Source organism: Ascaphus truei, chromosome 4 (assembly GCF_040206685.1).
Source record: "Ascaphus truei isolate aAscTru1 chromosome 4, aAscTru1.hap1, whole genome shotgun sequence".
Classification (NCBI taxonomy): Eukaryota; Metazoa; Chordata; class Amphibia; order Anura; family Ascaphidae; genus Ascaphus; species Ascaphus truei.
Window position 1 is genome coordinate 38,963,777 of NC_134486.1, and position 27,678 is coordinate 38,991,454.

The 27,678-nt window shown below is 44.8% G+C and overlaps 1 protein-coding gene across 1 annotated transcript in view; it reads right to left on the bottom strand.

Moving 5' to 3' along the window:
- The window catches only part of SPATA17 (spermatogenesis associated 17), a 296,011-nt gene that overhangs the window by 122,953 nt on the left and 145,380 nt on the right, over positions 1–27,678 (bottom strand). The window contains exon 7 of the mRNA XM_075595597.1: positions 9,225–9,428. Within this exon, the coding sequence (XP_075451712.1) occupies positions 9,225–9,428 (204 nt within the window). The remainder of the gene's footprint in view (positions 1–9,224; positions 9,429–27,678) is intronic.

Below are 27,678 nucleotides of genomic sequence, written 5' to 3' on the forward strand. Positions count from 1 at the left end.
AGTACCAAAGAGAAGCCACTAACAATGGTACTGTATCACGTTCACATAAAAATAAACTTACATTTGTTGAACAAAGAATGAAGTGAGACAGCTTCTTGTTAGGTGAATAAACACTATCTTTATAACATTCACCCAAACATTCTCAGCAGGTCAATTCACTGCTAGATCGTCATGTTTGGCCGGATGGCGCTACCTGCATCGGAACAGGGACTTGATACGCACCAGAGACTAGTAATTAATTGAACCTATTCTCAGAATTGTAAGTGGGGTATCCTAAGATTAAGTGGTGTGACAACTGGCCCATGTATTGTCTACTAAATACATAGAAATGGACATAGAGAGCAAGATCTTCATGTTTGTTTATGACACTAAATTGTAAAATTGGAGCAAGATGCTAAATCTATTAAAAAAGGCAAGTGGCACACATATGTTAATAGATAAATATACAATTATGAATTTGGGTAGTAGTTGTAGTCCGGATACTTGAAAATATAATGGGACACAATTGTGGCAATCTTTGGTTGGGGTGGATTTAGGAGCAGAGTGTTCAATTTCAGGAACCACGAAAATTCTGCTACAATACTAGTATATAATATTCAAGTGAATATTGATGGGTGGAAGAATAGCAAGTAAAAGTGCTGATGAACGGAGGCCGAACGCAATCTGATCGCAGCTTCCTTGCGCCCACAAGACCAGTTATACTTGCTGCCCTGGAAGGATTAGCGCAGCATGGGTCCCTGCTTCTGAATGGGACCCCCGCAGCGTTAATCCTACCAGGCTGCCACCAGTCTAAGAGCTGCGCACAGAGATTAGAGAGAAGCAGTCTCTCTCTCTCTCCGAGTCTCGCCGTGCAGCTCTTACAGCAATTCTCTCAATTTTTTATATTATTTTTAGTACACGGTATTGAAGCAGGGGGTCTCCGGAGCTGAATCCCATTAATTTCAGGTCAGGGGACCCCTTGCTTCCCGAGGTTCAGACCTCCATAGGGGGTGCCGGCATCTCAAGCAAGTTTAAATCTCCTGTGTCATGGCCCACGTGACCGGGACATTTAAACAGCCCCCAAGCTACCGGCATCCCCTACCGAGGTCGGTATCTCAAGAAGCAGTGGGTACCGGACCAGAAATTAATGGGGTTCAGCTTTGGAGACACTCTGCTTCAATACTGTGTACTAAAAATACAGATTAAAACAAAGCTTCATTACCTTAATGGCTAACCACTAACGTAATTAAGGGGTTAAACCCCCTTGCCATCCCCCCTCCCCGGGAGGCCTAACAACCACCCCCCTCCCTCTTAATAAATGCCCAATATCACTGCAAGCCAAATGTGGCTAATAGTGTGCATTAACAAAAATAAAATAGACATATAGTATTTACCAAAAAACTCAAATACATTTGAAACATTAAAACCATTGATTGTCACTGTGAATAACTAGACACTCTTGGAGAGCCTAGATAGCCACATTGGCAATCAATATTAAGCTGTAATTAATGGGGTTCGGCTCCACAGCCCCCTGCTTCAATACTGTGTACTAAAAATAATAATAAAAATCGAGAGAATTGCCACAAGAGCTGTGTGGGGAGATACAGAGAGAGAGAGAGAGAGAGAGACTGCTTCTCTCTGATCTCTATGCACAGCTCTTACAGACTGGTGCTGGTCTGGTAGAATTATTGTTGTGGGAGTCCCATTCAGAAGCAGGGACCCCCGCTATGGTAATCCTTCTGGGAAATTCACTTTCCGCTGGGCCGTGATTGTGCGTGGCCGCAAGGCGACTGTACATAGGCTGCGCTCCTTCCGCTTCAAATTGAGCCCATGCCAACAGTAAATGATACTACATCTGTATATTATACAAAGTATATTATATTATACAACCAAACAAAGAGCAGAGAGGAACAACATAATTAATAAACTGGATGGAGCGAAAACAATCCAAATTAAGATACATTTTTTTTGGTCATGGTTGGGACGAATATGATTACTATTTCCAAGTCTATAAAGGGCAAGTACAAAATGTTAAAGGGTTGTTCCACAAAGACTGTAAATATAAAGCACCAGGTCAATGAGATTAAGGGAAAATATATATCACCAGCAAGAAATAATATATTTCACTACTGCAAAGGCAGTGACAATTACTATGTAACTACATTTATTTCTTTGAAAATTGTGCGTTTCATCGATTTTACTTTCTTGTCTTCCCCAACAGGTGAGAGAGGGAGCAGGAAATGGGGGGAGAAGGCAGAGAGTCTATTCTAGTAATAGCGCTCTTCCTTATGAACCTCCAAAACTTGTGGCGAGACTCAAAGAAGAATTTTACATGCAAAATATTCATGATATATGAAAAGAAAGTATGGCCAGTTTTATTGGTATTTTGGTTCTGGAAAAAATTGGGTTTTGGATTTGTAAAAAAGCAGGAAAAGTGTATTTATTTTTTATTTTTTTTGGAAAATCAGACCTTTTGTGCATATGTGTGCAAGTCTTCCATTCGTGAACACTAACGTTATTAAAAAATTATTTCTTTTTGCTCGGATTACAAAATGTGCTTGTGGTTCGACTATGACATCCGAATAAACAAAGTTTGGATTTCGAGCCTACAAAACATGTCCATCCTTATTGTAAAGATATGCAATTTTTCAAGTATTTGATTCCCACCCCAAGTTTCTCCTATTTTCATAATTTTATGAATAAATCCTGTATGTATTTTCAGAATATTGTAGCGCCTGTCACATTAATTGCCAATTTCTGTTTTTAATGTTAATAGAAACTGCCCTTCTGAATAACTTTAGCATAAAATCAATGGAAAGGTTTCTTTCGATTATGTTCTACGATGAAGCTGTGGTACAAGTTCATGCACAAAGACACACAAATGTGGTCCCTATCATTGCAAAATATGGCTATATTTATGTTAACACATTTAACAAGGTATTAAACCCTTAGTAATATGTCTTCTGGCCACTCCAAATACACACATTAAGGTAATAAAAAGAAACAAGACATTACCATAAAAAATATAGAAACATTTTTTTTGAGAAAAACATTTTTTTAAACATGCACCCAATTTATTGTCACTGGTTACCTAGGCTCTCTCAATGGGAGCCTACATAGCTTCAATGGCAAGCTGAGAGAAAATTGGGTAATTTACCTCCGATACCCAACCATAAAAAAGCCATAAAAAACACCTCAATGCCTGATGCCCAGAAAATAACGAAGAAAACCCCCCATAAAAATTCAATCCAGGCCGGGTGGCCTATCTGTAATCCAGGCCTAATGGCCTATTTACAATCTATGGCCATCCATGGCCTGCAACAGGGGATCATCAATTTGACAAGACGCCCGGGATCCTCTGTTGATTGAAGAATCTTCATCTCTAAGTATTTTTTCTCTCTTGTTTTCTTCTTTTCTTCAAAGACGTTTTCTTTCTTCTTTTTAAATCTTCAGCCACCAGATGTCGTCCCCTTGCAGACCTCCAGTCTTCTGCGAGGGCCCTGGCCTTTTATAATGGCTAGGATTATCCTAGAAGATGTATCATTGGGACACATTACTTGATGTACCATGTGTTTCCCTCCATTTATTGTAACATCAAGGATTTTGCCAACCAAGCTCACCCTGGTTGGCAAAATCCAGGATGCCATAATAAATGGAGGGAATTAAATGGTACATCAAGTAATCAGATTGGTTGATGTACCATGTGTCCCAATGACACATGTTCTGCGATGGTCCTAGCCACTATAAAAACCTGAAGTCTTCAAGGGGGTCACATCCAGTAGTTGAAGATCAAAGAAGAAGAAAGAAAATGTCCTTTAAGAAGAAAAAGAAGGAAGAAACACTTCCAGAATGTTTTAAAATATTTTTTTATGGTAATGCCTTGTTTCTTTTTATTACTTTAATATGTATGCATTTTAGTGTCCAGAAGTCCTATAAGCCACATTTGGCTGATAGGGTTATTGGCCATTACTCAAAACGGTGGGGATGGTTATGTTTCTTTGTTTGGTGGGGGTATGGGTGGGTTTTGGGAGTAATTGTCCTGGAAACTGTGGTAAGCATTAACACCTTGTTTGATTTAGCAGGTGGTACTAGCCACTAAGTAGTCCAGGGGGATAGAAGGTGTAGTTTAATAATAATATTAACCCCTTTGATTCCTGTGGTGTACCTCGCTAGCCACAGGTATGAAAGGGGTTAATGTAATTTCTACCATAAGGTTATGTAATGATTAATATCACATAACCCTATGGTAACAATATTACATTACTCTCCCCATGCGATCACAATGCAATAATTAATGCAGAATTATTGTTTGTGTTAATTACCACATCCCGACCAGTGTTAAAATATTGCACCCCTGAAAATATTACCGCAATGTTGATGACTTGGGTCATAAAATTGCAGTAATACCACCCAGTCCCCCCCCCCCCCTCCAGGTGAAATATTAACTCCGGTTTAACAGAGATTGATGACTCTAGGCCTTAACTTGCATAAGGAATTTCTCTCTAAGTTTAATTACTTTAGCCATCAAACATACTTATTTTGTGTCCATTTAAAAGTATACGCTTTAGATAGATTGCAACCAAGAAGCTTCATCATACTAAATTAGGGGCCCAACTGTGCATCAGCTACACATTGAGCGCATTGTGGGACTGTGTGCTGTGTTATGGTAGTAAAGGAATATTAGGACCGGTATTCATCAAGCCATGAGGCAAGGCATCGCACTCTGATCCAGCTGTAACTGGCATTGACTTGAATAGCAGTTACCGCCAGATCAGTGTGAAATACCACACATTGGCGCTTGGTGAAACCCAGGCCTTAGTGCTTTATAAGTGTAATATTGTTAACTGTTATGTTATCTGAACAGTCTGTATACATGTTTTGTGTTGCTACTCAGCACTCCAAAGATGTAATTCTATATATTGTATGCTGTAGTACCGTTCGGGCCATCCCAGTAAATGGGGATTTTCATCCAAAAATCTACACTTTGGCATGTGTAACCCCTTTCCCCCACCCTTAGGGAGATTTGGTTCTCGTTACCGGGTGTAGTGCTGCTCACCTGTTAGGCTCTCAGGATTCTGAGCTTGCGCCGGTGGTAGTGGGGATAAACAGGACAGGTTTTCAGATCTGATTCTCTTACTCTTTGGTGCAGCACCTCCATCCAACAGGGCCTATCATGGATAGGTGCAGACCCTGCAGGATACCTCTTTCCTTCCCCCAGAATGACTGCATCCTCAGGCAGGAGTAACATAACTGGTGGTCTTTCTTCTGCATACATCAGACAGCATACTGAGATATAGTACATCTTCTTGTCCCTGGAGCCAACCCAAGGAGCTTTACGCCCCAGGAGTCTCTCCTTAACTTCCATAATCCCTGGTGGCGTAAGGGGTAGATGCTTCCACCCCCCTGCAGGAGGGAAGGCATGAAACCCTGTCCCTGGCTCAACACAACACAACACAACACAACACAATACAACACAACACACTCCCCCTAAGGGGAGAGGCAACAGAGAACATCTACATTTAGGTTGCAACCCCTTTTTATTACCAGGGGAGGGTCCCGGGTCTTAGCCTTGGTTATGGGCAGTACCTAGGCCTTGGCCCCACCCCCCTGTCTCCCTACTTTGTAGGGAGTTGTTTACTGCAGCAAGGGCAGGGATTAACCATAACACTGCCTGTGCTGGTACCAGGACTTATGTGTTAGGCAGAGAAGTTTAGTAGCCAGGGGTTACCTGGCTACAGCACACATGTATAGAATAAGGCCCTAAGCATAAACTGCTTATAATTGATACATTAAACCTCTGCATACAAGTGCAAACTAAAATATGACACCTCGAGAAGAATTCCTAAAGCAGAAAGTAGAGATTGTGGTACACACCATAATTTTTGCAAGTAAGCTCTGAGAGTCATTCAGCACAACTGGGTAAAAAAGGGTTACAAATATAAATGGCTATAGTCTATAGCAGGGGTGGGGAACGTCAGGCCCGAGGGCCGTATAAGGCCCCCAAAATCATTTGGTCTGGCCCTGCTATAACCGGGGTCGCGCTAATTTTAAAAAAATGGCCGCCAAGCGCCCGATCGGGAGGAGGTGGTGTGAGGCGCCGGCAGCCCTACACGATCCCCAGCAGCCACCGTACTAGCCCCAGCAGCCACATTACTTCCCCCGCAGTAGTCCCCGCACTTCCCCAGCAGTTCCACCCGCACTTACCCCAGCAACCACCCTACACGATCCCCCCAGCAGCAGCAACTACCAGGGGTGGGGGGGGGGGGGGAGAATCTGTGTGCCTGTCTGTGTCTGTATGGCCCGCGAACGATGTTATAAATATCCAAATGGCCTTTGGCAGAAAAAAGGTTCCCCACTCCTGGTCTATAGATATCTATTGCTGTTAAGGCCTTGGTCATGTTTGGCGCTTGCTGGCGGAAGCGTGCTGACGCGCGCTCCCGCTCAGCACTGAGCCCCTACAGTCGCAATTAGAGCGGCTTTAGTAGGGGCTCACCTGCGCTTCCGCGCGCTTGCGGAAGCGCAGGTCTTAGGGGAATTTAAAATTCCCCCTCTTGCCGGCGAGACAGGCCGGTAACGTGAGCGGTTCGCCCAATGAGGGTGAACCAGCTCCGTGACGTCACTGGCCCGCCCCCGGCCAGTGACGCGCCCGCCCGCCCCCTGACGGTCTGTCCCCCTTCTGCCACGATCCATGTCTCCTGTGGTTGTGTGTCTGTGTGTGCATGTGTGTGTGTGCATGTGTGTGTGTGCGTGTGTGTGCGTGTGTGTGTATGCATGTGTGTGTGTGTGTGTGCGTGCATGTGTGTGTGTGCATTGTGTGTGCATGTGTGTGTGTATGTATGTATATGTGTGTGCATTGTGTGTGTGTGTGTGTGTGTGTGTGTGTGTATGTGCATGCATGTGTATGTACTGCACCGACACACTTTATTCGAGCAAATACCCAGTATGTACCTGGCAGATACCTGGAATGCGCCGCTCCTCACCTCTGACAAGCCCCGTTGCGTTTGCCTTCCCAGCCTGGGTTCATGCCTGGCTGACGGGCGGCTGATCTGTTAAATGATAATGATTAGGATTTAATAGGCTGCAATGCTTCGCGTGTCTACCAGATGGCATAAATTCATGAATTGTAATGCAGTATATATATATATACTGTGCAGTATTGCAGCCAGCGGGAATAAAATGCTTCAATCCCTGCCTGGAAAATACCTCAATGCACTCGGGCAGAAAACAGTCACAAACCTCAATACACCCGGGTATACCCGAATTCGTGGGACTAGCCGAGCTCGAATAAAGTGTGTCGCCAGTGTATATGTGTGTGCATTGTGTGTGTGTGTGTGTGTGTGTGTGTATGTATGTGTGTGTGTGTGCCTGTGTATGTGTATGTGTATGCGTGTGCGTGTGCGTGTGCGTGTGCGTGTGCGTGTGTATGTATATGTGTGTGCATGGTGTGTGTGTGTATGTGTATGTGTATGTGTGTGTGTGTGTGTGTGTGTGTGTGTGCCTTTGTGTGTGTGTGTGTGTGTGTGTGTGTATGCATGTGTATGTGTATGCATGTGCGCACGCGTGTGTGCGTGCGCGTGCGTGAATATATTTATCAAAGTTGCACAATGTTAATAAATAATTTATTCTCACATGTCTTTTTTTTAATTTTTTAAATATTATATAATATACACACACACACACACACACACGTGTTCCCCAGTGACACACAAACACACAGACCACTTCAAAGTGACACACACACTGACAGCTACCAAGTGACACACACACACAGTGATACCCGCCTCCCAAGCGCTTGCTGTCTCCTCTGTCAGGACAGCAAAAAGCTCCTGGTAGAGCGAGTGGCAGCAAGCGAGAGCGAGCAGCAGCACCTAGGCGCTTACTATGTCCCAGGCCTAAGTTTCAGGACCATACAGGGGTGTAGCTATAGCCCGGGCAAAGCCTGGGGGCCCATGCTCTTGGGGGGCTCGCTCAGGGTCGCCGACAGGGGTGAGGGCCGAGACATTTGGCCCAGCAGTCTAGCTGACGACCACAGAAATCAGGAAATCAGGGCCCCCTTCCTCCTCCGGGCTCCTTAACGGCAACTTGCCGGCTGGATCGTGAGCTGTGAACTGTGAGCAGTGAGATGGCAGAAAGCATGCAGCATAGGCTGGGGGCGGAGCTGAGGCAGAGATCTGCAGAGCTCTGCCCACCCCTGCTCTCCATGAAATCAGGGGGAGGAGTTACTATGTGCCGCTGTGGGAAGGTGTGCTGTGTGTATGTGTGTCAATTTGCTGTGTGTCAGTTGGTTGTTTGTGTGTCAGTTTGTTGTGCATGTGTGGTGTGTTTCAGTCTGGCAGTGTGCGTCAGTGTGTCTGTATGCTGTGTGTGTGTGTGTGTGTACCTGCTCACTAGGAAGGAGGATCATAGCCATTTAAGCTCTCTCACATTCATGACCAGCAGCCCTCCTCACGACTACTAACCTCTGTAGCATCTGTTATAAGGATTTTTTTTGTTGCTACACAGCATATATTAAATAGACACTTACTACCATATTCATTCCCCTCACTGGGAGAGTGTCCACCTGTTCTACTGATCCTATACCCAGGACAAACTATAAAATAGCTACTAAACTACTGCTCTAAAACAAATATATGTACACCATTCCTATCTACAGTACAGTATAAACAAACGATACATATGTTTTACACTCTAATACAGATTAGAAGTTATACCTTTTCTCACTGTGCATTAGAAATAAGCTGAGCAATTGTGCTCTGTTTTAGCCATTCTTATTACCATTAATTATGCGTAACACGTGGTTATTGCAACCAACGCACAAATTAAACATTTTGGTATAATTTGGGGATGAACATTATTTTAACGCCACTGTAGTTTTGGAGCACCATTATATGTATGTAATTTATCTTATTGCTGTATTTATTTTAACCATGCCTATTAAAATTATAAGTTTTATCATCTATTAATTTTGCCCCCTTTTCCGGTGGCATGCACTATCAAGTTATTTCCTTATTTTATGCACTAGTAAAAAAAAAATCTATTATTCTCGCATATCCCAGGTAGCACACACCTCTCTACAACGCGTTCTAAGAGTTGAGCGAGGTCTCTCTGTATGTGTCTGTTAATAAACAGCAAGAATAATTGGAAATAGCTCTTACTTACATAAGGAACTGTTCAATAACAGTGAAAAATAACAACAATAATAATAAGAGTAGAGCATGTATTTAATAGTTGGATATATACAGTACCTGTGGCTTCTTCTTGCCAATTGGTGGAAGAGGTTGTGTTACAGGGAAAGAAAAGGAAGGCCTACAATCTGGCCAATCAACAATCCCTTCAACATCATTCTTCTTCTTTGAACGATCTTTATGGCTTAATGGCCTTGCTCTTTGTAGTCGAAACTCCATCTCATCTGGGTATTGTCTATAAGGTGAGTTAAACATACCTGCAACCTGAAGAAAAGAAAAATAGATAAGGTATATATATATTTTTTAAAGCATATAATTTTATGAAATCTTGAAATAAAAGAATGCAATAAGAGCACTGGAATTAGCTTCCCTTCCGCCTGAACAAAGCGTATAGACAAAAGCGCCGTCTGTTTCTGGAATATTTTCCCCACGTAAGAATGGAGGAAGAGATTAATGACTATTTACAGTACTTCTTTAGACACTTTTAGGTGTGTGGGGAATAAAGCAGCATTTTAATCATTAGACTTTAAAATGGGAATTTGTTGGAGAGTTTTTAACTTATGTCAATAAAGTGGGATATTTTGTTAATGTCAAAAGCACCCCTTCTCTTGTCTCTTTTCTTTGTTTTGGACAGAGAATTGCAATTCACCTGTATGCAATTAAAGCTTCAGTTATCATAGCCAGTTAGGCATGCACACTACTTTAAAATGTCTCCAGAGCTATGTGACATGCTAAACATCTAAATTGTGTATTGTCAGTGTTGGAAATACTGTATGGTAACCAGGTATCTCCAGATTATTTGTTCTAGGCTCAATCCGTTTAGGTTGCTACAGATGCAGCCACCAGTATTAGATCACTTGCCTTGGAAAATCTGGGGCAATGCTTCAACATTTCTGTGAGATTCCTAACGGCCTAATTCAAACGGAATGGGACTGCAGGTACCCCTGCTGTGTTAATCCGATGGGCCATTAGGAATCTCACAGAAATGTTGAGGCATGTTGAGGCATTTACTGTGAGATGAGATACCCAGGCAAGTGACCGAATACTGGTGGCTGCATCTGTAATAGATAGTGTTACTGGCAATGAGAGGTGCAGAACAAGGACTGAATGTGCCTTTCCCCTAGCAAATGATAATGTACTTAATTATCAACAATCTTCAATAAGACAAATAATGTTCAGAGACTACATTTAACTATAAATCCACTCATGCACTGGAAAACATTAAACACCAAAATAAAATATCTATTTCAAAAAATGTTTTAGGTTAAATGTACTGAAGACCTTCATCCATTTTAGAAAATGTCCTGGGATGTGACATAGGGAGCCATAACTTTGGCTCTTTGGATCAAAGCATCTTGATACTTTGATGCAAGTGACAATGTTTACCCACTCCCACTTATCATTTTGGGAAGTGGATATAGGAGTTAGAGGGGGAGACAGTCCATGTAATACTATGAGATGTATAAATATTTCAGCCTATAACTGCTGTAGTTTTCCTCACTCTTTGTGTCAAATAAATCCCCCAGGTCTGAAGTGGCTTTAACCTCTGCTTCACACAGATCTGCAATAATAAACAGTAATAAACAGGAGTAGTAAGATTCATTGATATGCCACTGATGTAAATGGATGCAGAAGAAAAATGGTGTTCCACTGTTTTGGGATGAATTGCTCCTCTTAATACACATTCCTCCAATGTGTCACATGAATCTACAATTACATTTTCAGACATCTCTAAAGTAAATGCAGAAAATTGTATTAGTGTTCTGGGACTTTGAGGGAATCAGGCAAACTATTCTAGACGTGGAAAGTATGATTTGAAAATGAAAATTGACCAGAGTGTGTACTGTGGGGAAAGCAGGACCCTGAAACCGCTGGGTACAATCAAGTACAGAGACAGAGCTCTTCTCCAACATTGCTGTCACCTGAGAATTATGAGAAACTCATGTGGTGCCAGTTGGGCTCTTGTTATTCAAAGTACTGTACCTGGCAAGAGCCTTCTTATTGATATTAATAAGATTGGCTACAAAAGTGAAGAAGAGGCCATGAAAAAATAGACAACAGGGATCATGGAACAAAGATGGTAAAATAGAGTGAGACACAAGGGCCAAAATGCTGTATCTAATTTAAAAATAACCTTAAAACATAAATGCAATAACTGCTGTAACACAAGGCAAACTATATTAGAAATCAGAGTGGTGTGGCCACTTTTTAGCTAGTACTAAATTATTTCTTATTTTCATACATTCATACATGGCAGCATTTTGACTTTTGACTGTGGTTAAAGGTGTTCGCCAGGTCACTTGGATGGCTGCAGCGGTGAACTCGATGCCCTGTATGAATCTTTCGTTTTCTATTGCAATATAAGGACTTAAGTAATAACTATACAGATCAAGCCAGACTCAGTGTCCGGTACCGAGTTCCAAGAAGCAAGAGTCAGCGGTGCTGAAGACAGTGTCTGCCATGATCACTTTACGGGGGTTCCATGCTTCCTAATCGGGTCCACCACAGCATTAATCCTCTGGTGCCATGATCAACGTGGTGGTGGCAGCGGCATGAAGACAGAAAGCTCGGATACATCTGATGTATAGTATAGAGCAGTGTCCTCTTGTTACTCTGTCTCTGCCCCCTCTCTCCTGTGACTCTCTGTCCCCACTGTATCTTGTGACTCTGCCCCCACTGTCTCCTGTGCTTGCCCCCTTGACTCTCTGACCCCTCTGTCTCCCGAGACTCTCTGCCCCCACGGTATCATGTGACTCTGCCCCCACTGTCTCCTGTGACTGCCCCCTGCAACTCTCTGCCCGTGACTCTCTGACCCCTCTGTCTCATGTGACTCTCTGCCCCCATGGTATCTTGTGTCTCTGCCCCCACTGTCTCCTGTGCCTGCCCCCTGCGACTCTCTGACCCGTGACTCTCTGACCTCTCTGTCTCCTGTGACTGACTGTCCTGTTCTGGGGGTGCCTCAGCAACTGAGCACTGTGATTAGTGGTGCCCCGAGAGAAAAAAAAGGTTGAAAACCCCTGGTTTAGAGTAAATTGCTCATAATATTTGTCAAGACTAGGCAAGAAAGTACAAATTAAGTTGAATGTTATTGTTAGATATGAGTCCGTGCGTGATCCAGGGGGAGCATGGGAGAAAAGAATATAAAAAAACACAATATAAGTGCAGACAGTTTGATACTGGGTGAATTAAAGTGATTTTTATCTTGGCTCATGAGTGTTGCCTACTCACAAGATTTAAATAGGACACGGGCAGTTTAGACACAATGGTCTCAGTGGACTGGATCTGTGGATTCTGAGTATGATGCGATCTTCACTCTCAGCCAGACAGCATATGTGTGGAGGGAAAGAGAGTATACATAGTGCAGACCAGTATGGTAAAAAGGTATAACTTTATAGAACTTTAAAAATGAACACTTACAATAAAAACATTAATTTCAGGCATGTATCACAATAATTGTGAGTGGAAGGAGGTGGACTGCAGATCTTAGGGCTCACCCGCCACCTTTGCTGCGCAGGCACTGCGAGGGAAACTGCTCCGCTGGAGGGTCCTTCTCAGTGGTATCCGCCTTCTGGGAGAGAGGAGTAGGACGGAGATCGGGAGCCCACCACCGGAAGTGACGCAGCGGGACTACACGGGAAGTGACGTATCGGAGTCACTCGAGTACCATCAGACGGCGTACTTCTGAAGTGGGGATACCGCAGCAGACACACACCAGGGAGATTGGAGCCTCCAGCATCCGAGTACCCGGGAAGGGACTGAGAAGGACCCTCCAGCGGAGCAGTTTCCCTCGCAGTGCCTGCGCAGCAAAGGTGGTGGGTGAGCCCTAAGATCTGCAGTCCACCTCCTTCCACTCACAATTATTGTGATACATGCCTGAAATTAATGTTTTTATTGTAAGTGTTCATTTTTAAAGTTCTATAAAGTTATACCTTTTTACCATACTGGTCTGCACTATGTATACTCTCTTTCCCTCCACACATATGCTGTCTGGCTGAGAGTGAAGATCGCATCATACTCAGAATCCACAGATCCAGTCCACTGAGACCATTGTGTCTAAACTGCCCGTGTCCTATTTAAATCTTGTGAGTAGGCAACACTCATGAGCCAAGATAAAAATCACTTTAATTCACCCAGTATCAAACTGTCTGCACTTATATTGTGTTTTTTTATATTCTTTTCTCCCATGCTCCCCCTGGATCACGCACGGACTTGTACAACCTGAGGGACCAGTGGAACCAGTCCCTAACCAGCTGGGTCGAGCAGGGGGTCTTTATATCATTTTTTATACACTTTAATATTATACACGTGTGTACATGCATTTGTCATATTCCTGCATCAATTGATTTAAGAATAACCACTGTATATTGATAGTGGACACTAGTAGAGTTAGCGCTTTATATTCACTATAACACAGCACATTGTTAGATATGAGTGCAGAAAAGCATAAAGAATTGCACAAAATGTGAATTGAAGGTCTCGTCATGTCATATAAGTGTAGCCGGGACCCCCCTTTCTCACCCTTGCTAGTGGGGGGAAGTTGCGCCTGCGCGGATGTGAGTTGCCAAAGCCCGCGAAGGAGGAGAGTGCTAATTGGTGGGAGGTGGCGAGACCCTTGTCCCAGCAGCCCCGCGGGTACCTTGTGACAGGGTTGATCCAATGGGCTAAGAGTGTGGACGAGGAAAAGGGAGGTGGTTGCATGCACTTGGGGCAGAGCGAGAGAGGAGCAGGAGAGGAGAGAGAGCTCCGGTGTAGGGGAGGCCCCAAAACCACCCTGCATAGGCGTGTGCCCCAGCACAGTTAGGCCCTGAGTCACGGTAGAGACAAGCCGAGCTAGGGATTGCCGTAGTGAGGTTCCTGATCCCCAATTGTATCAGTCGAGTGGAGCAGGACTGTCCTAATTGGCGGGAGGTCTGGGCGCAGACCCCGCTATTCGATTTCGAGTGTCCGGGTGGGATCGCCCTGGATCACCGCGTAGTGGGAGGACGACTTCTGCTTCGGGTGGATCCTTTGTGAAGAGAGTAGCGGTCCTGGGTATCGGAGTACCCGGCAGGTATTTCAACAGGTGCACCAACGGTACCATCCATTCATTCGGGACTCAGTGGCTGTGCAGTCACACACATATATGTACACATATTTGGCTCACTTGGGCGCGGGAGGACTTATCCCTTGAGGGATCGGACACGGGGTGGGATCACCCGGTGGAGGGATCGGGGAGTGTTGGCGTCCGCCGTGGCGCAGTGTTGAGTGTCTCCGGAGGGAGTGTATTGCATGTATATTCACGTGAGAGTTCAAATGCAAGTAAAAGAAGTTGGTTACAATAATAGGCTTTGTGTTAGTGATTGCTGTATACGTATATGTCCTGCGAAGATCCACTCCCCCTCTGGCGGGAGCTGTCGCAGGTGGAGGCGCTGCACCCAGTATAGTTATTACGTGAGTACCCCAGGCTCTCCGTGGCAGAGATTTAGGCCCTGTGAGCCTACAGGTGATACAGCACATAGTAGCGGCCTGCAAGCGATAGGAAGCAGGGCTACATAAGGTATCCATACTGCCACCGACTGGCATTAATATCTGCTAAACATTAAATCGTCTGACCAAGTGATTTAGGAAAGAAAAGGTAAAATATGTCCTGTGGAAATTGATTACATTTTAGTGTTCTGTTTTTATCAAATACCACATGTATTATTATTCAAACTGTACACAACCCTGCTCGCTACTTGAATTACATTATTTCCTTTCCCCATACCTTTACATCAGTATTGTTTTAATACTGTCATTTTCCTAAAGAAACTATTCACAAAACGTATAACTTTCTTTGAAATGTCATTTATATTATTTTCTTTTGACAGTAATCCTCAGGGATTGTGGCACATTTTCCAGCACCAAGATATTCTTTTAAACAACTTATGAGGGCTGCTGCCGAGATGGCTTTCTGGGACTTCATTTTCTGTAGCAATTTTCTGAAGTGACAAACACTATGGGGAAATCTGTGCTAACTGTTAAAAAACCTACAGCTCAGTTATTCGTAGTACTGTCATGCTAACTTCCAACTCAATAAGTACCAGGAAATCTCAAGAGGGAACCCTGCTAATAGCTTCTCACTGACCTTCTTGCATCAGGCCCTGCTGTTGACTGCTGGCTCTATGGTGAATATGGCAAATGAGGTGTGAAAGTGCTGCTTTTTTTTTCTTTTTTTTTTAAAGGCCATGATTCTGACATGTCAGAAAATGAGCTATACAATAGATATACTTTTTTTTTTTTTCTCTCTCCTCTAGAATCCCTTTCCCCAAGAAACCCATGCACACTTTCCATCATGGAAAGTCATGCATGACCTAGAATATTAATTGTGCCAGGTCAAGCATACTGGTAAATGTATCATTTGTTATCCAGTCGTCCTTAGCCCTACATTAATATTTTCAATCATTTTGCATTTCTGACAATCCATCTTCTGGCTTCCCTTCCATCATATTTTCATAATTAAGCACATGAATAAAGAAGTAAGACACGTTGAGACTATAAAAAAATTCCCTCAGACATCAATGAACATTATGCCATAAAGCCTTCATGACTTCTTTTTTTTTTCTCTCCTTTATTACTTCATCAATTGGCCTTAACTTCAGACATGTCTGAGTGCTGCCAAGACTGCGTTATACTTTTAAGTAAAAAACAAAACCTGCAACTAAATGATTCAATATTCAGTTACCCGCAAAATAACAATGATCAATGCTTTTAAACAACACGACCAAACTTCAGTTTAAAAGTTGCCGCCTTAAAATGCTCTTTGCTGCAAAAATGAGTCTGAATATGTAATACAGTTATTTTACTTCGTTCGAAGCACTGAACTTTTATTTATTGAAAAAGTACGACAAAACGTTTCATTTGGGTCCTTTGGTAAATCCTTTTTTTCATGGGAATAGTTAAACACGTTTCAACAACTATTTGTTTGTCTTTTTTTTGTAAGTGGAATTCCATTGATTTATTTGCCATTTAAAATAACATTATAGTAAAGACGTAGAAAACTCCAACCAAGCAGTTTCATTTCGAGAGACTGTGTGTGGCTATTGGGATTTTCTTTCTTTTGAATACAGCGTTTTAAGGGAAACTAGGTAGTACGTTGACCGTAAAAGTAAAGGCATGAAGGAGAGCTGTGAATGAAATATTTGCTAGAGAAGGGACTGCTGAATCAACAGTGACCATTGCACTTCATCATAATTATCAGGACAAACTACTGCCAAGGGATTTATAAAAATCCCACTCAGCAAATAATTGCCCTGCTGTTAGGAGATAGTCAGAGTGTTAACACACTGTCACAGTCCAGCGTTTAGTATGATATTCACTATTCAATTACTCTTGCTGTGAACTAAAGGGAAACATGATCACTTCTCAGCTACTACACTTATAATTGTACAGGAAACCTGTTAACTTCAAGATATAGTGCAGATCTGTTTTCTTTTGGCAGAAAATGAGCATCTCCAGTACATTCAAGATTTAGGAGATTTAAGATTAAGATTTAGGTAATGTCGATGCTGATTTACCACGCCACACCAATGGCGTTGCCTCTTGTTGTTTGAATTTTATCTCATACAGGTAACAGTTTATATATACAGTAGTTTGGCTTAAATTTTTTTTTTTTAAAAAGACTGCACATCAATTTCGGTTGTTGATAAAGTATTTTAAAGCTGTGAAATCATTTTTTTTCCCCGCCAAGTTTATACTTGCAAGATGTAGATATTTACTAAGCAGTGCTTATTCACAAGACATTCCACCAAACCATAAGTAACCTTATAGCCCATTTACTTGAATGGGCCATAACAGCGTCCTCCGGTGCCAAAATGTGTCCTATGAAATAGTCCCCCCTCACCCCTCTTAGTAGTATGGGCTATTATCTGTACAGGAAATATAAGCAAATACATACTAAGTATCACAAGATCATTGGCTTATTGATCTTATTTGTCAATTTCACATAAATATCTTCACATTTCTAAAGATACTGAATCCAGAAAGTTTCTAGCTTTTCCAACGGTTTAAGTCTTATCCAAAAGGGTTTCTAATTTAAATCTTTCGTCTAGAAAATAAATTTGAATATTCACTTGTCATGTCAGAATAAGCGGAGCTATCAAATCCTTGTCAGCACTCTTATGCTGTCCCAAGAATTGCAGACGACTCACACACATGGCCTTTATGTTGGTCTCAGATTAGTATGGCATTTTCTTTTGTCCAACCAGCTGATTGCTTGTTGGACAACGACCAGTTACATCTTCTACATCTTTGATTCAGAGACGCTAAATGTGGGAGCATGGCCATGTGTTCACCACAACAGTTATTACATGACCAGGACTTCCTACTTCCAGAGATACATATCTCTTTTCAGTTGAAATGTCCCAGTCACGTGGGCCAATAGGAAGCCGCACCGCATTACATCAAAACTTCTTATTGGCCTGAGTGATGTGGGACATTTAAATGTCTCTATTATGTTAGGCTCACAGTTTCTCTGACTGCAGAGATACCGCCACCCCGTATGGAGATAAGTATCTCTAGAAGCAGGGGCTCCCACCAGCTAAAATTAACACAGTTCAGCTCCAAAGACCCCGTGCTTCAATCCTGTGAAGAAAAAAAAATTAACAAAAAATATATTTAAAAAATTGAAACCTGGAGACTTCCTGTGACGTCAAGAGGAATGGCTGCCTGAGAGACTTGCTCCAGAGCCCCTCCAAAGAATAATTTAAGATCTAGCACCCACCCCCAGAATCTCCTAACAAACCTTGCAGCCCTGAACCCCAAAAGACTTATTGGGCATAAGAGTGGCCTCTCCCTGCGTGAGGGGTAGCCAGCGCTCTGGGAAGCCCCCTGTGAGTCCCGACCCCCGGTGGAAGTCTCCCCCCTGCCTCACTCACAAAATTGGAAGGGCCGTCTGGAGGAACAGGGCAGTCTCGGGAGGTAAGAGAGGCGGTGTAGCTCCGGGTGACCCGCGGAGTCCGGCCTGACAGCGGGGTTCAGGGACGGAGCCCCCCCCCCATGCGGTGTTTGAAGCGCGCCCGCAGCAGCCTCTCGCGGCCCCGTAGGGAAGCCTGTGAGCACCACCTCTCCGCTGCGGTCCCCGTATCCCCCACGAGACAGATTAAAATAAATAAAGTTAAACACCAGAACCGGCGATCCCGGCAGGGGAGAGCGCTGGGATGGTACCCTTTAGCTGAGGGAGCTGCAGGTCCCAGACACGTGAATGAGGGGGAGGAAGCGGCCATCTTAGGGGAGCACCCCACTGAGGCACCATCTCCACATAAAGGGGTATAAAGCTGGTTGTTCTAATTACCAGGAACTTGGCCCTGCTGCCTGAGCCTCAGGGTCCCACAACCCCCCAACTTCCCAGCAACATTGTACTGAATGAAATAAATACATAACTCTATTCAGCTGCACCAGAAACACCCGAGTGTCTGCAACATTCTCACACCTCTCCCCCACCCTCAAATAAAAAGGAATAAAAACAATTAAAGAGGGGACTTTCGTCAACGTCGAGGGGCCCCTAGCTTAGGAGAAGAGCTCCCATATACCCTCCTGAGAAACCTTGTTCCTCCCCCTCCCTCCCCGCTTCCCCCCCTCCCCCCCTTCCCTTCACCCCCTCTCTCCCCCCCTTCCCTTCCCTCCCTCCCTCCCCCCATTTCCCCCTTCAAATCCCCTCCCCTTCCCCCTCCCCTCCTCTTTGTTAACTGATTTTTACAGAAGCAAAGGCTGAGGCCCCTCTTGCCAATGTTCCATATGCTCCACACTATGCCACTCTCCTCCCCCCCATCCCCTCCCTCTCCGCTCCCCCCCCCCATCCCCTCCCCCAACCAGGTTAAGGGTATTTGCATTCACCACTAAAAACAAGTTTCTCTGTTATCTGTATACTTATTCTTGTACCCCTACCCCGCCTGTAAATACTCTCCTAATGATTCTCCGTTGAATTATCGGAGGGCACTCGGTCCTTGTCTCCGGCTTCCAGACATGCTCTACGGTCCAGAAAGCTCTCCAGGGTTTATAACCCCCTTTCCTTCTTCACCTTGGTGATTGAGGATCCTCGCTCAGGGCCACTGTTAGGCCCACAACTCCCTTCTCCTCCTACTGTTTCTCCCCCCAGTTCCCCCCCATCCCCCTCCCCGCCCCTATCCCTCCCATCGGAGGACCCCAACCTTACGAAGTCTTGCTGTGGGCCATGAAGCCCCGCCGCGGCTCCTATACAACCCAGTTCTAGCCCCCCTTCATGGGAATCCAAAGGGCTGTGAGGCCTTGAGCTTCACAAACAAACACCCCACAAAATGTCTTCTATAAAACTTATCTCCCTTAATGTAAAAGGCCTAAATTCGGTAAAAAAAAGAAAACTTGCATTCCAAGAATTTAAAAAATCAAAAGGAGATATCCTTTTATTACAAGAAACGCACTTTGATTCCCCCAATCCGCCAAACACGTTTAAAAGTATATTCCCCCAAGCATTCTATTCCTCCTCTCCAAATAAAAAAAGAGGAGTGGCCATACTAATTAAAAACAATGTACCCTTCTCCCTTGCAAAAGCCACCCCAGACCCTGATGGGAGATATCTGATCCACCAAGGTACCCTATCTGGGTCCCCCATCACTCTAATTAACTTGTATCTCCCTAACGAAAATCAAACTTTGTTCCTAAAAAAATTCCTAGAAGACATAGACCCACAAGCCCTCATCTCGGCAATCATAGCCGGAGATTTTAATATGGCAGCCTCACCTATGCTAGACAGGTCAACAACGCCATCTACACCCCTCTCTTCCCAGTCTCAAAAAAAGGCAAAGAACTTTAGAGACATCATGGAGAGTTTCTCTTTAACAGATATATGGAGGGCTCAGCACCAAGGTCAGAGGGACTACACATATTTTTCTGCCCCTCATCAGTCCTATTCCAGGATCGACTACTTTCTAGGTACCAAAAATATTCTCCAAGCATCCTCACACTCGAACATTGGCCCAATTACCTGGTCTGATCACGGCCCTGTCGAACTCACCCTCTCCTCTCTGCCCTTCGTCAAAAGCAATTCATACAATTGGAAATTGAATGACTCCCTGCTTAATTGCCCCTAAACAGAGAATATTATCAGACAAAAGCTCTCCATTTTTTTTCCAAATAAACAAGGGTTCAGTCTCAGCCCCAGCAATATTATGGGAAGCTCACAAAGCTTCGATAAGAGGAGACCTTATCTCTATCGCCTCCTATAAGAAAAAAATGAAACTCAAGTTGCAGAATGAACCCACAGATAAAATTATACAGCTCGAACATATTCATAAATCTAACCCTTCCAAAAAGGTCCTAAAATTGCTATCCCAAGCTAGTGCGGATCTAAAGCAAACACAACTCGAAGAGGTGGAGAGAGCGCTGAGGTGGACCAACCAAAAGTATTTTGACAAGGGCAACAAAGCAGACAGACTACTAGCTACTAAACTTAGAGGGGCCCGGATTAAATCCCAAATCTCCAAAATTCGCATTAAAAATGGTCAGGTCATCTATATAGAGAAGGAGATAGCCCAAGAATTCGCAAAATTTTACTCAGACTTATACAATCTACATCCCCCAGGCCGAGAACCCGTCAATCCCGAGACAATAGCGCAATACCTTGCACAATGTAATCTTCCCTCTCTCTCTGAAGAGGAGCTAGAAGGCCTACATAAACAAATCTCCCAGGAAGAGCTAGCTGGAGCCATTAAATCCCTCAAATTAGCCAAAACACCCGGCCCTGACGGATTTTCCAATATTTACTATAAAACATTCATGCCAACTGTAACCCCCTATCTGCTCGATATATTTAACTCCTTTCTGGCAGGCGATCCGATTCCCTGACAATACCCGCAAAATTGTGGATATCATTGACCATGTGTATCTCACTGGAACTAGGGCCATGGTTCTAAGTCTCGACGCTGAAAAAGCGTTTGACAGAATCAAATGGTCCTACCTAGATCAAACTTTGCTGAAATTTGGCTTCAGTGGCCCATTTCTCCAAGGAGTCAGAGCCCTTTATCAAAACCCCACGGCACACATTAAGCTCTCAGGCGGATTATCAGATCCGATACAAATGAAAAACGGAACCAGACACGGATGTCCATTATCCCCTTTATTATTCGCCCTATCAATTGAACCTCTTGCGGCTAAAATTAGAGACGAAACCAGTATAAAAGGGGTAATGATTTCTGAAACAGAGTACAAAATCTCTCTGTTTGCCGACGACGTAATACCCACCCTCACCAGCCCCCATATCTCCCTCCCCAACCTCCAAAAATTACTAGACCAATTTGGAACAATTTCAGACTACAAAGTCAATATGGATAAGTCAGAAGCTCTCAACTGAACTCTCCCAGAGCTGACGTGGAAACTGCTACAGCATAATTATAAATATAAATGGAGTACAACCAATATTAAATATCTTGGGGTTAAAATCTCAAATTCATATAGGTCCCTATATCAGTACAATTCCCCCCCCCCCTCCCCTATTCGACCAGATTAAAAAAGACCTTGAGTCTTGGAGCAAACTCCAAATCTCTTGGTTTGGAAGAATACTTTCAATCAAAATGAACATCCTCCCGAGACTTCTCTATCTCTTCCAAACCCTCCCCATAGTCGTTCCACTTCCAGCTCTAAAGAACATCCAGTTCCACATTTTCCAGTTCATCTGGAAAAACGGGAGACCAAGGGTCCCGAAGTCGGTAATGCTATCCCCCAAAATGAAGGGGGGGCTTGGGGTCCCTGATGTGATCAAGTATTACCAAGCGGCACAGCTGAGGCAGGCTGTAGCTTGGAATTACGACCCGGCCTCCTCATGCTGGCTCTCAATAGAATCCCATTACGCGGCCCCCCTCCCCCACCCCGTGTCCCTCTGGTCCCAGGGGGGCAAGGAAAAAAGCCCTAGGAAGTTTGACCTAGAATCAATGAGATGTACGTGGGACATATGGCTCAAAAATAAAGGGAAGTATGGCCTGTTAGCATCCCCCTCTCAACTTACCCCCATCTTTAGAAACCCAAATTTCCCGCTAGGGTGTTCGCAAAGACAATTTGGTCAATTTCAAGACCTGAACATCAGGCTGGTTGCAGATCTGCTGAAGAAGGGACAGCCCTTCACCTTCCAGGAGCTCCGGGATAAACATCAGACCCAGGATCTCCATTTACTGCTGCGACACACTTTATTCGAGCAAATACCCAGTATGTACCTGGCAGATACCTGGAATGCGCCGCTCCTCACCTCTGACAAGCCCCGTTGCGTTTGCCTTCCCAGCCATGGTTCATGCCTGGCTGACGGGCGGCTGATCTGTTAAATGATAATGATTAGGAATTAATAGGCTGCAATGCTTCGCGTGTCTACCAGATGGCATAAATTCATGAATTGTAATGCAGTATATATATATATATACTGTGCAGTATTGCAGCCAGCGGGAATAAAATGCTTCAATCCCTGCCTGGAAAATAATGCAATGCACTCGGGCAGAAAACAGTCACAAACCTCAATACACCCGAGTATACCCGAATTCGTGGGACTAGCCGAGCTCGAATAAAGTGTGTCGCCAGTGTATTTAAATACCTGCAAATTAGGCACTTTCTCTCTTTGGTCTCCCAAAATGCCAAATTCCCCACACTAACCAAATTCGAATCCCTCTGTATCAAGGGCAGCTACCAGAAGGGGTTGATCTCCGAGATCTTCAGGGGTTTGGAGTTGACAGCGGATCCCCCAACCCATAAATATATGCAAAAGTGGTCCGCGGACTTAAACCTGACAATTGACACAGATGATTGGAAGGATGTTTGGGAATCGGCAACTAAAACCTCTATTTGTACAGTCACCAAAGAAAATATATACAAAATCCGAGTCCAGTGGTACCAGACCGCGACTAGGCTGAGCCAGATCTTCCCTGGCACACCTGATCTGTGCTGGAGGGGATGTGGTCAAAAGGGGTCATGAGAGAACATTGAGGCACATGGTCCCCTCAATTGACAGGTGCTGCAGAGCATACAATCCAACAGTGCATGGTTAACTGTTTAAGTATTTTTGCTGCAACCGGATATTGGGATTCAGAAGCATGATAAAGTTGAGCTTATTTTGATGAATTAACCCCTAGTTGGGAAGTGGTCTGGCGCTGACAAAGAGAGGGTTGTCCGGGGGAAGTCCTTGAACCCACCCGGACCCCATACATAAAGTCCAGCACTGTATAAACCAATTCACCCGGGGAAGCTCCAACGTAGTAATGAAGTAATAAAATTACTTACTGAAGTCTTGAACCCATCCGGACTTGCGTGCTTCTAGCTGTGTAGTTTAGGCAGGAAAAGCAACTCCCACCGGAGGGAAGAGAGACAGCGGGCACTGCTATGCAAAAAATGGTAGTGAAGGCTGGACTGTGCTACAAAAAATACTTTATTAGTTAATTCATGGATAAAAGAGAAGGGACCCCCCCCCCGCAGCTCTAACGCGTTTCACCCACTTAGGGCTACAAATCCCTAAGTGGGTGAAACGCGTTAGAGCTGGGGGGGGGGGCGTCCCTTCTCTTTTATCCATGAATTAATTAATAAAGTATTTTTTGTAGCACAGTCCAGCCTTCACTACCATTTTTTGCATAGCAGTGCCCGCTGTCTCTCTCCCCTCCAGTTGGAGTTGCTTTTCCTGCCAAAAGGGGGACATGGCCCACATTTGGTGGTCACGTCCAGAGATTCAGAGATATTGGTCCATGATTCAAAAATTAATACATGAGACCACGGGACTAAAGATCCCCTTAGACCCTCTGACCTTCGTGCTCGGTAAACCTATTAAAAACATCCCCACGTGAATGCCACAATTCCAAAAAACTTGGGAACCGTGGCTGCAGTCCCGACCCCCGGGGCTCCCCTAGGTCCACTTTTCCATCCCCGTATGTTTGTCCAACCTCCCCCCTTCTTCTCTATATGTTAAAATGTTAAAATGTTTATTGGAAAATCTGTCCTAATTTCGGTCATGTGCACATGACAACTCTGTATCCTCTCTTATGTTTCTTCCAATAAAAAAAAGAGTGGGGAAAAAAAAAAGTGAAACCTGTATTACTGCTTTAAGTATACAAATTGTAAAAAATGTCAAAAAAAACACAGGAATGATTTAGCAACTATTAATTATATGTATGTACTGTAGCATTGTCGTCTACATATTTAGGCAAACACATTTAGCAATTAACCGCCACGTTTGTAGAGCAGATTTTGCCATGGAGCCCAATTATACTATGGCAAGTTCTGCCCTTACTAAGAGTTTCTAACCTAATTATAGGGGGTATCTGTTATACACTGATACCTTCTGCACCTTCTAGTTGACGTCTGCATACCTATGCCTACAGTATTCATTATCAATGTGGAACATAAACTACAGCAAATAATATATACATACTGTATGTGTGACAGGGTGAATTCAGTATATCTGGGAGACCTATGTATAGGTCTGCGGTCCAGCAGTGACAGGGTTAATTACAGCTTTTAAAAGGTTGGGTTAATTAACCAGGTCCCAGCTGCCTCGTTAAGGGCTTGAAAAACACAGACTCTATATTTGTTCATGGTACTTCTTCCTGATTGCACCAGAAACCTGATTGCACATGCTGAAACTCTGAAGGGAAAAAGCCTGAAATAAGGTCTGTGCATCTTGGAACTTATGCTCTGCTTTAGCAGGGCCTTGAGAACCCTTTGCTGGGAAAAGGGCGAAGCCATTATCAAGGACTTGTTTTTTTTGTTAACCCTTTCTATGCTGAAGAAAAGGCCTGTTATTTTGTTCCATATTTTTTTTGATGGCTGAAATAAAAAGCCTATACTCAGAACACCCACATGTTGTTGCATTGTTCCTGCAACATATAATGTTAGAAGCGGGATGTTGAGCGGCATCTGCACTTGAATGGAACATTTTTTTAAAGAGTATCTGTGTGAACTGAACAGGCCAGGCAAAACACCGAACAAGCCAAACAGGGGCAATTAATGCAGGAGCAGGCTAGGCAAAACCAATAACTACTGCAGCAGCAAGTCCTGCTCCTATCTCAGCATAAGGCTAAGGCCCCGCTCCCAGAGTCAGCGCACCCGCACTGCTGACAGGCGGTGCGCTGAGATACACAGACCGCGATATGCGGTCTGTAGGGAGCGGGAGCCGGAGCGGGAGGTGGGCGGGTGGTGGGCGGTTTGACAGGGAGGGGGGGCGTGGCTTGAGCGGAGGGACCCGCTACTCTCCCCCCCCTCCCTCCACGGACTCGGGCTGGAGCTGGAAAGTAAGTTTAAACTCATTCATACACACACACACACACACGCGCACACACACACACAGGCAGGCACTCACGCACTCATACACACACACACACACACACACAGACAGAGGCAGGCACTCACGCACTCGGGCACACACATACACAGGCACACACACACGCGCACACACACACACACACACACACAGACAGGCACTCACCTGCTTTCACTCCACACTCCTCCCCGCTCCCCGAAGCCTCTCCTCCTCCCGAAGCCTCCCCTCCCCATTGGCTCACAGCCACACACGTCACGCGTCAAAGCTAGAAAACACCATTCTGTGGTGTCTCCAGCGGCTGACGCGCGACAGCGTGTGATCAGCTGTGCCGCCAGTGGGGACCGGGACCGGCTCGCGAGGATTCCCCTGCTGGTGGGGAACTCGCTACATTGCCGCCCGCGCCAACGAGCGCAGCGGGACCGAGGCCTAAGGCAGCACAGGAGGAAAAGACCAACTACTACTGCAGCAGCAGGCAGAGCGAGATGAAAAACAGGCCAGGCAAACCTGATTACTACTACAACAGCAAACCCAGCTCCTATCCCAGCAGCAAGTCCAGCTCCTTACCTAGCAGCATGCAGCCCAGGAGAAAAACCAGGTCATGCAAAACTATTGGTTTGGTCCCCTTCTGTTGCCAGACTAGAACTTCTGAACAAATGAGGAAAATGAGTCAGGCCAAGGCCAAGGGCCCAGAAGCTTTTCTGTTAACCTCTGAAAGGGTTGCCGAGGCCCAGGGCTAGTCCAGAGATCGCTGGGCAACTGCTTTGGCCCCGCTTCTCATAGGAGAAGCCCAGGCCTCATATCAGGGTCTACCTGTAAATCAGGCTATGTACTATAAACAGATAAAAGTCGCCATACTGGATCGCTTAGGCCTGACCCCAGAGGCCTACCGGCAGCAGTTCCGGAACTTGAAATTTACCTCTAAGGTGAGACCCCGGGTCGTAGCTAAGTGCTTACTGGACTTGTGTACTCGATGGATACAGCCCGAGCAGCGCACTAAGGAGGTAATTCTCGAACAATTTGTTTTGGAGCAATTTCTACAGGTGATAACCCCTCCTGCACGCTGCTGGGTAAATCGCCATGCTGTCAAACCTTTAACTGTGGCTGTTCAACTTGTGGAAAACTTCCTTGGGGCCGAGGACCAGGAGAGGGTCCTGAGACCCCCAACACAGACTCCACCAGCTCCGGCTGATACCCAAAGAGGGAGGCCGGCCCAGCGGATAAACTACAACCACTCCATCACAACCGCCAAGCCTCACAAAGGGATCAGTCTTTCCAACAATGGAGAGGTCTGGACACCGTACACCGCCGAGAGGCTTGACTTCTACCTGATGTCTGGTCATCCCCAAAAGAGGTGAACTTCAGAGGACATCGCACACAAGACCCACCCGACTCCTGGTCTCCAGTATCCAAGTCACCTGAGAGGTATCCACGTCAAACCCCTTAGAGAGCCCTCTCCATGTTCTACCTGCGGAGAACAGGGTCAGCGACATATGGAGTGCCCTCAGATGGATTGTTCCTTCAGCAGAACCGTAGCTTCAGCCTTCCCCTGAGAAAGCTGCAAACCCTGGCTACTTCCAGTCCTGATTGGGGGTAAATCCACCCAGGCCCTTGTGGATTCAGGCTCTGGGAAAATCCTTGTTTTCAAGGAACTTTTTATCACCTGAATTGCTTTCTTATGACTCCCTGTGGAGCATAGAATGTATACACTGGGATATCAAATGGTACCCGACGGCCAACGTCCTGCTACAGATAAAGGGTCGGGAGGCCTAGATAGCTCCTTGGCTCCCTGCCCCCGTTTTGCTCGGCCGGGACTGGCCCATTTAAACTGTTCCCCTTCTCTGCTGATCTGAGCCCCAGCCACTTTCCAGAGACTTATGGATAATGTGCTGAGACCTCATGGAAATTATGCTGCAGCATACTTGGACGACATTTTCATATACAGTAAACACTGGCGGGCCCATATAAACAGGATAAAAGCAGTACTCGTCTCTAAGGGAGACAGGGCTTACGCCAACTCTAAGAAATGTGCCTTAGGTGAGGCCGAAACAAAGTACTTGAGTTATGCGGTTGGAGGTGGAAAAGTAAGGCCACTGACCAGTAAGGTAGCAGCCTTGAAAGAAGTTCCGACCACCTGAATAAAAACCCAGGTGCGCTCTCTGTTGGGCTTAGCAGGGTACTATCGGCAGTTCATCCCTAATTATTCAGAAATTACTGCACCGCTAACAGACCTCACAAAAAAAT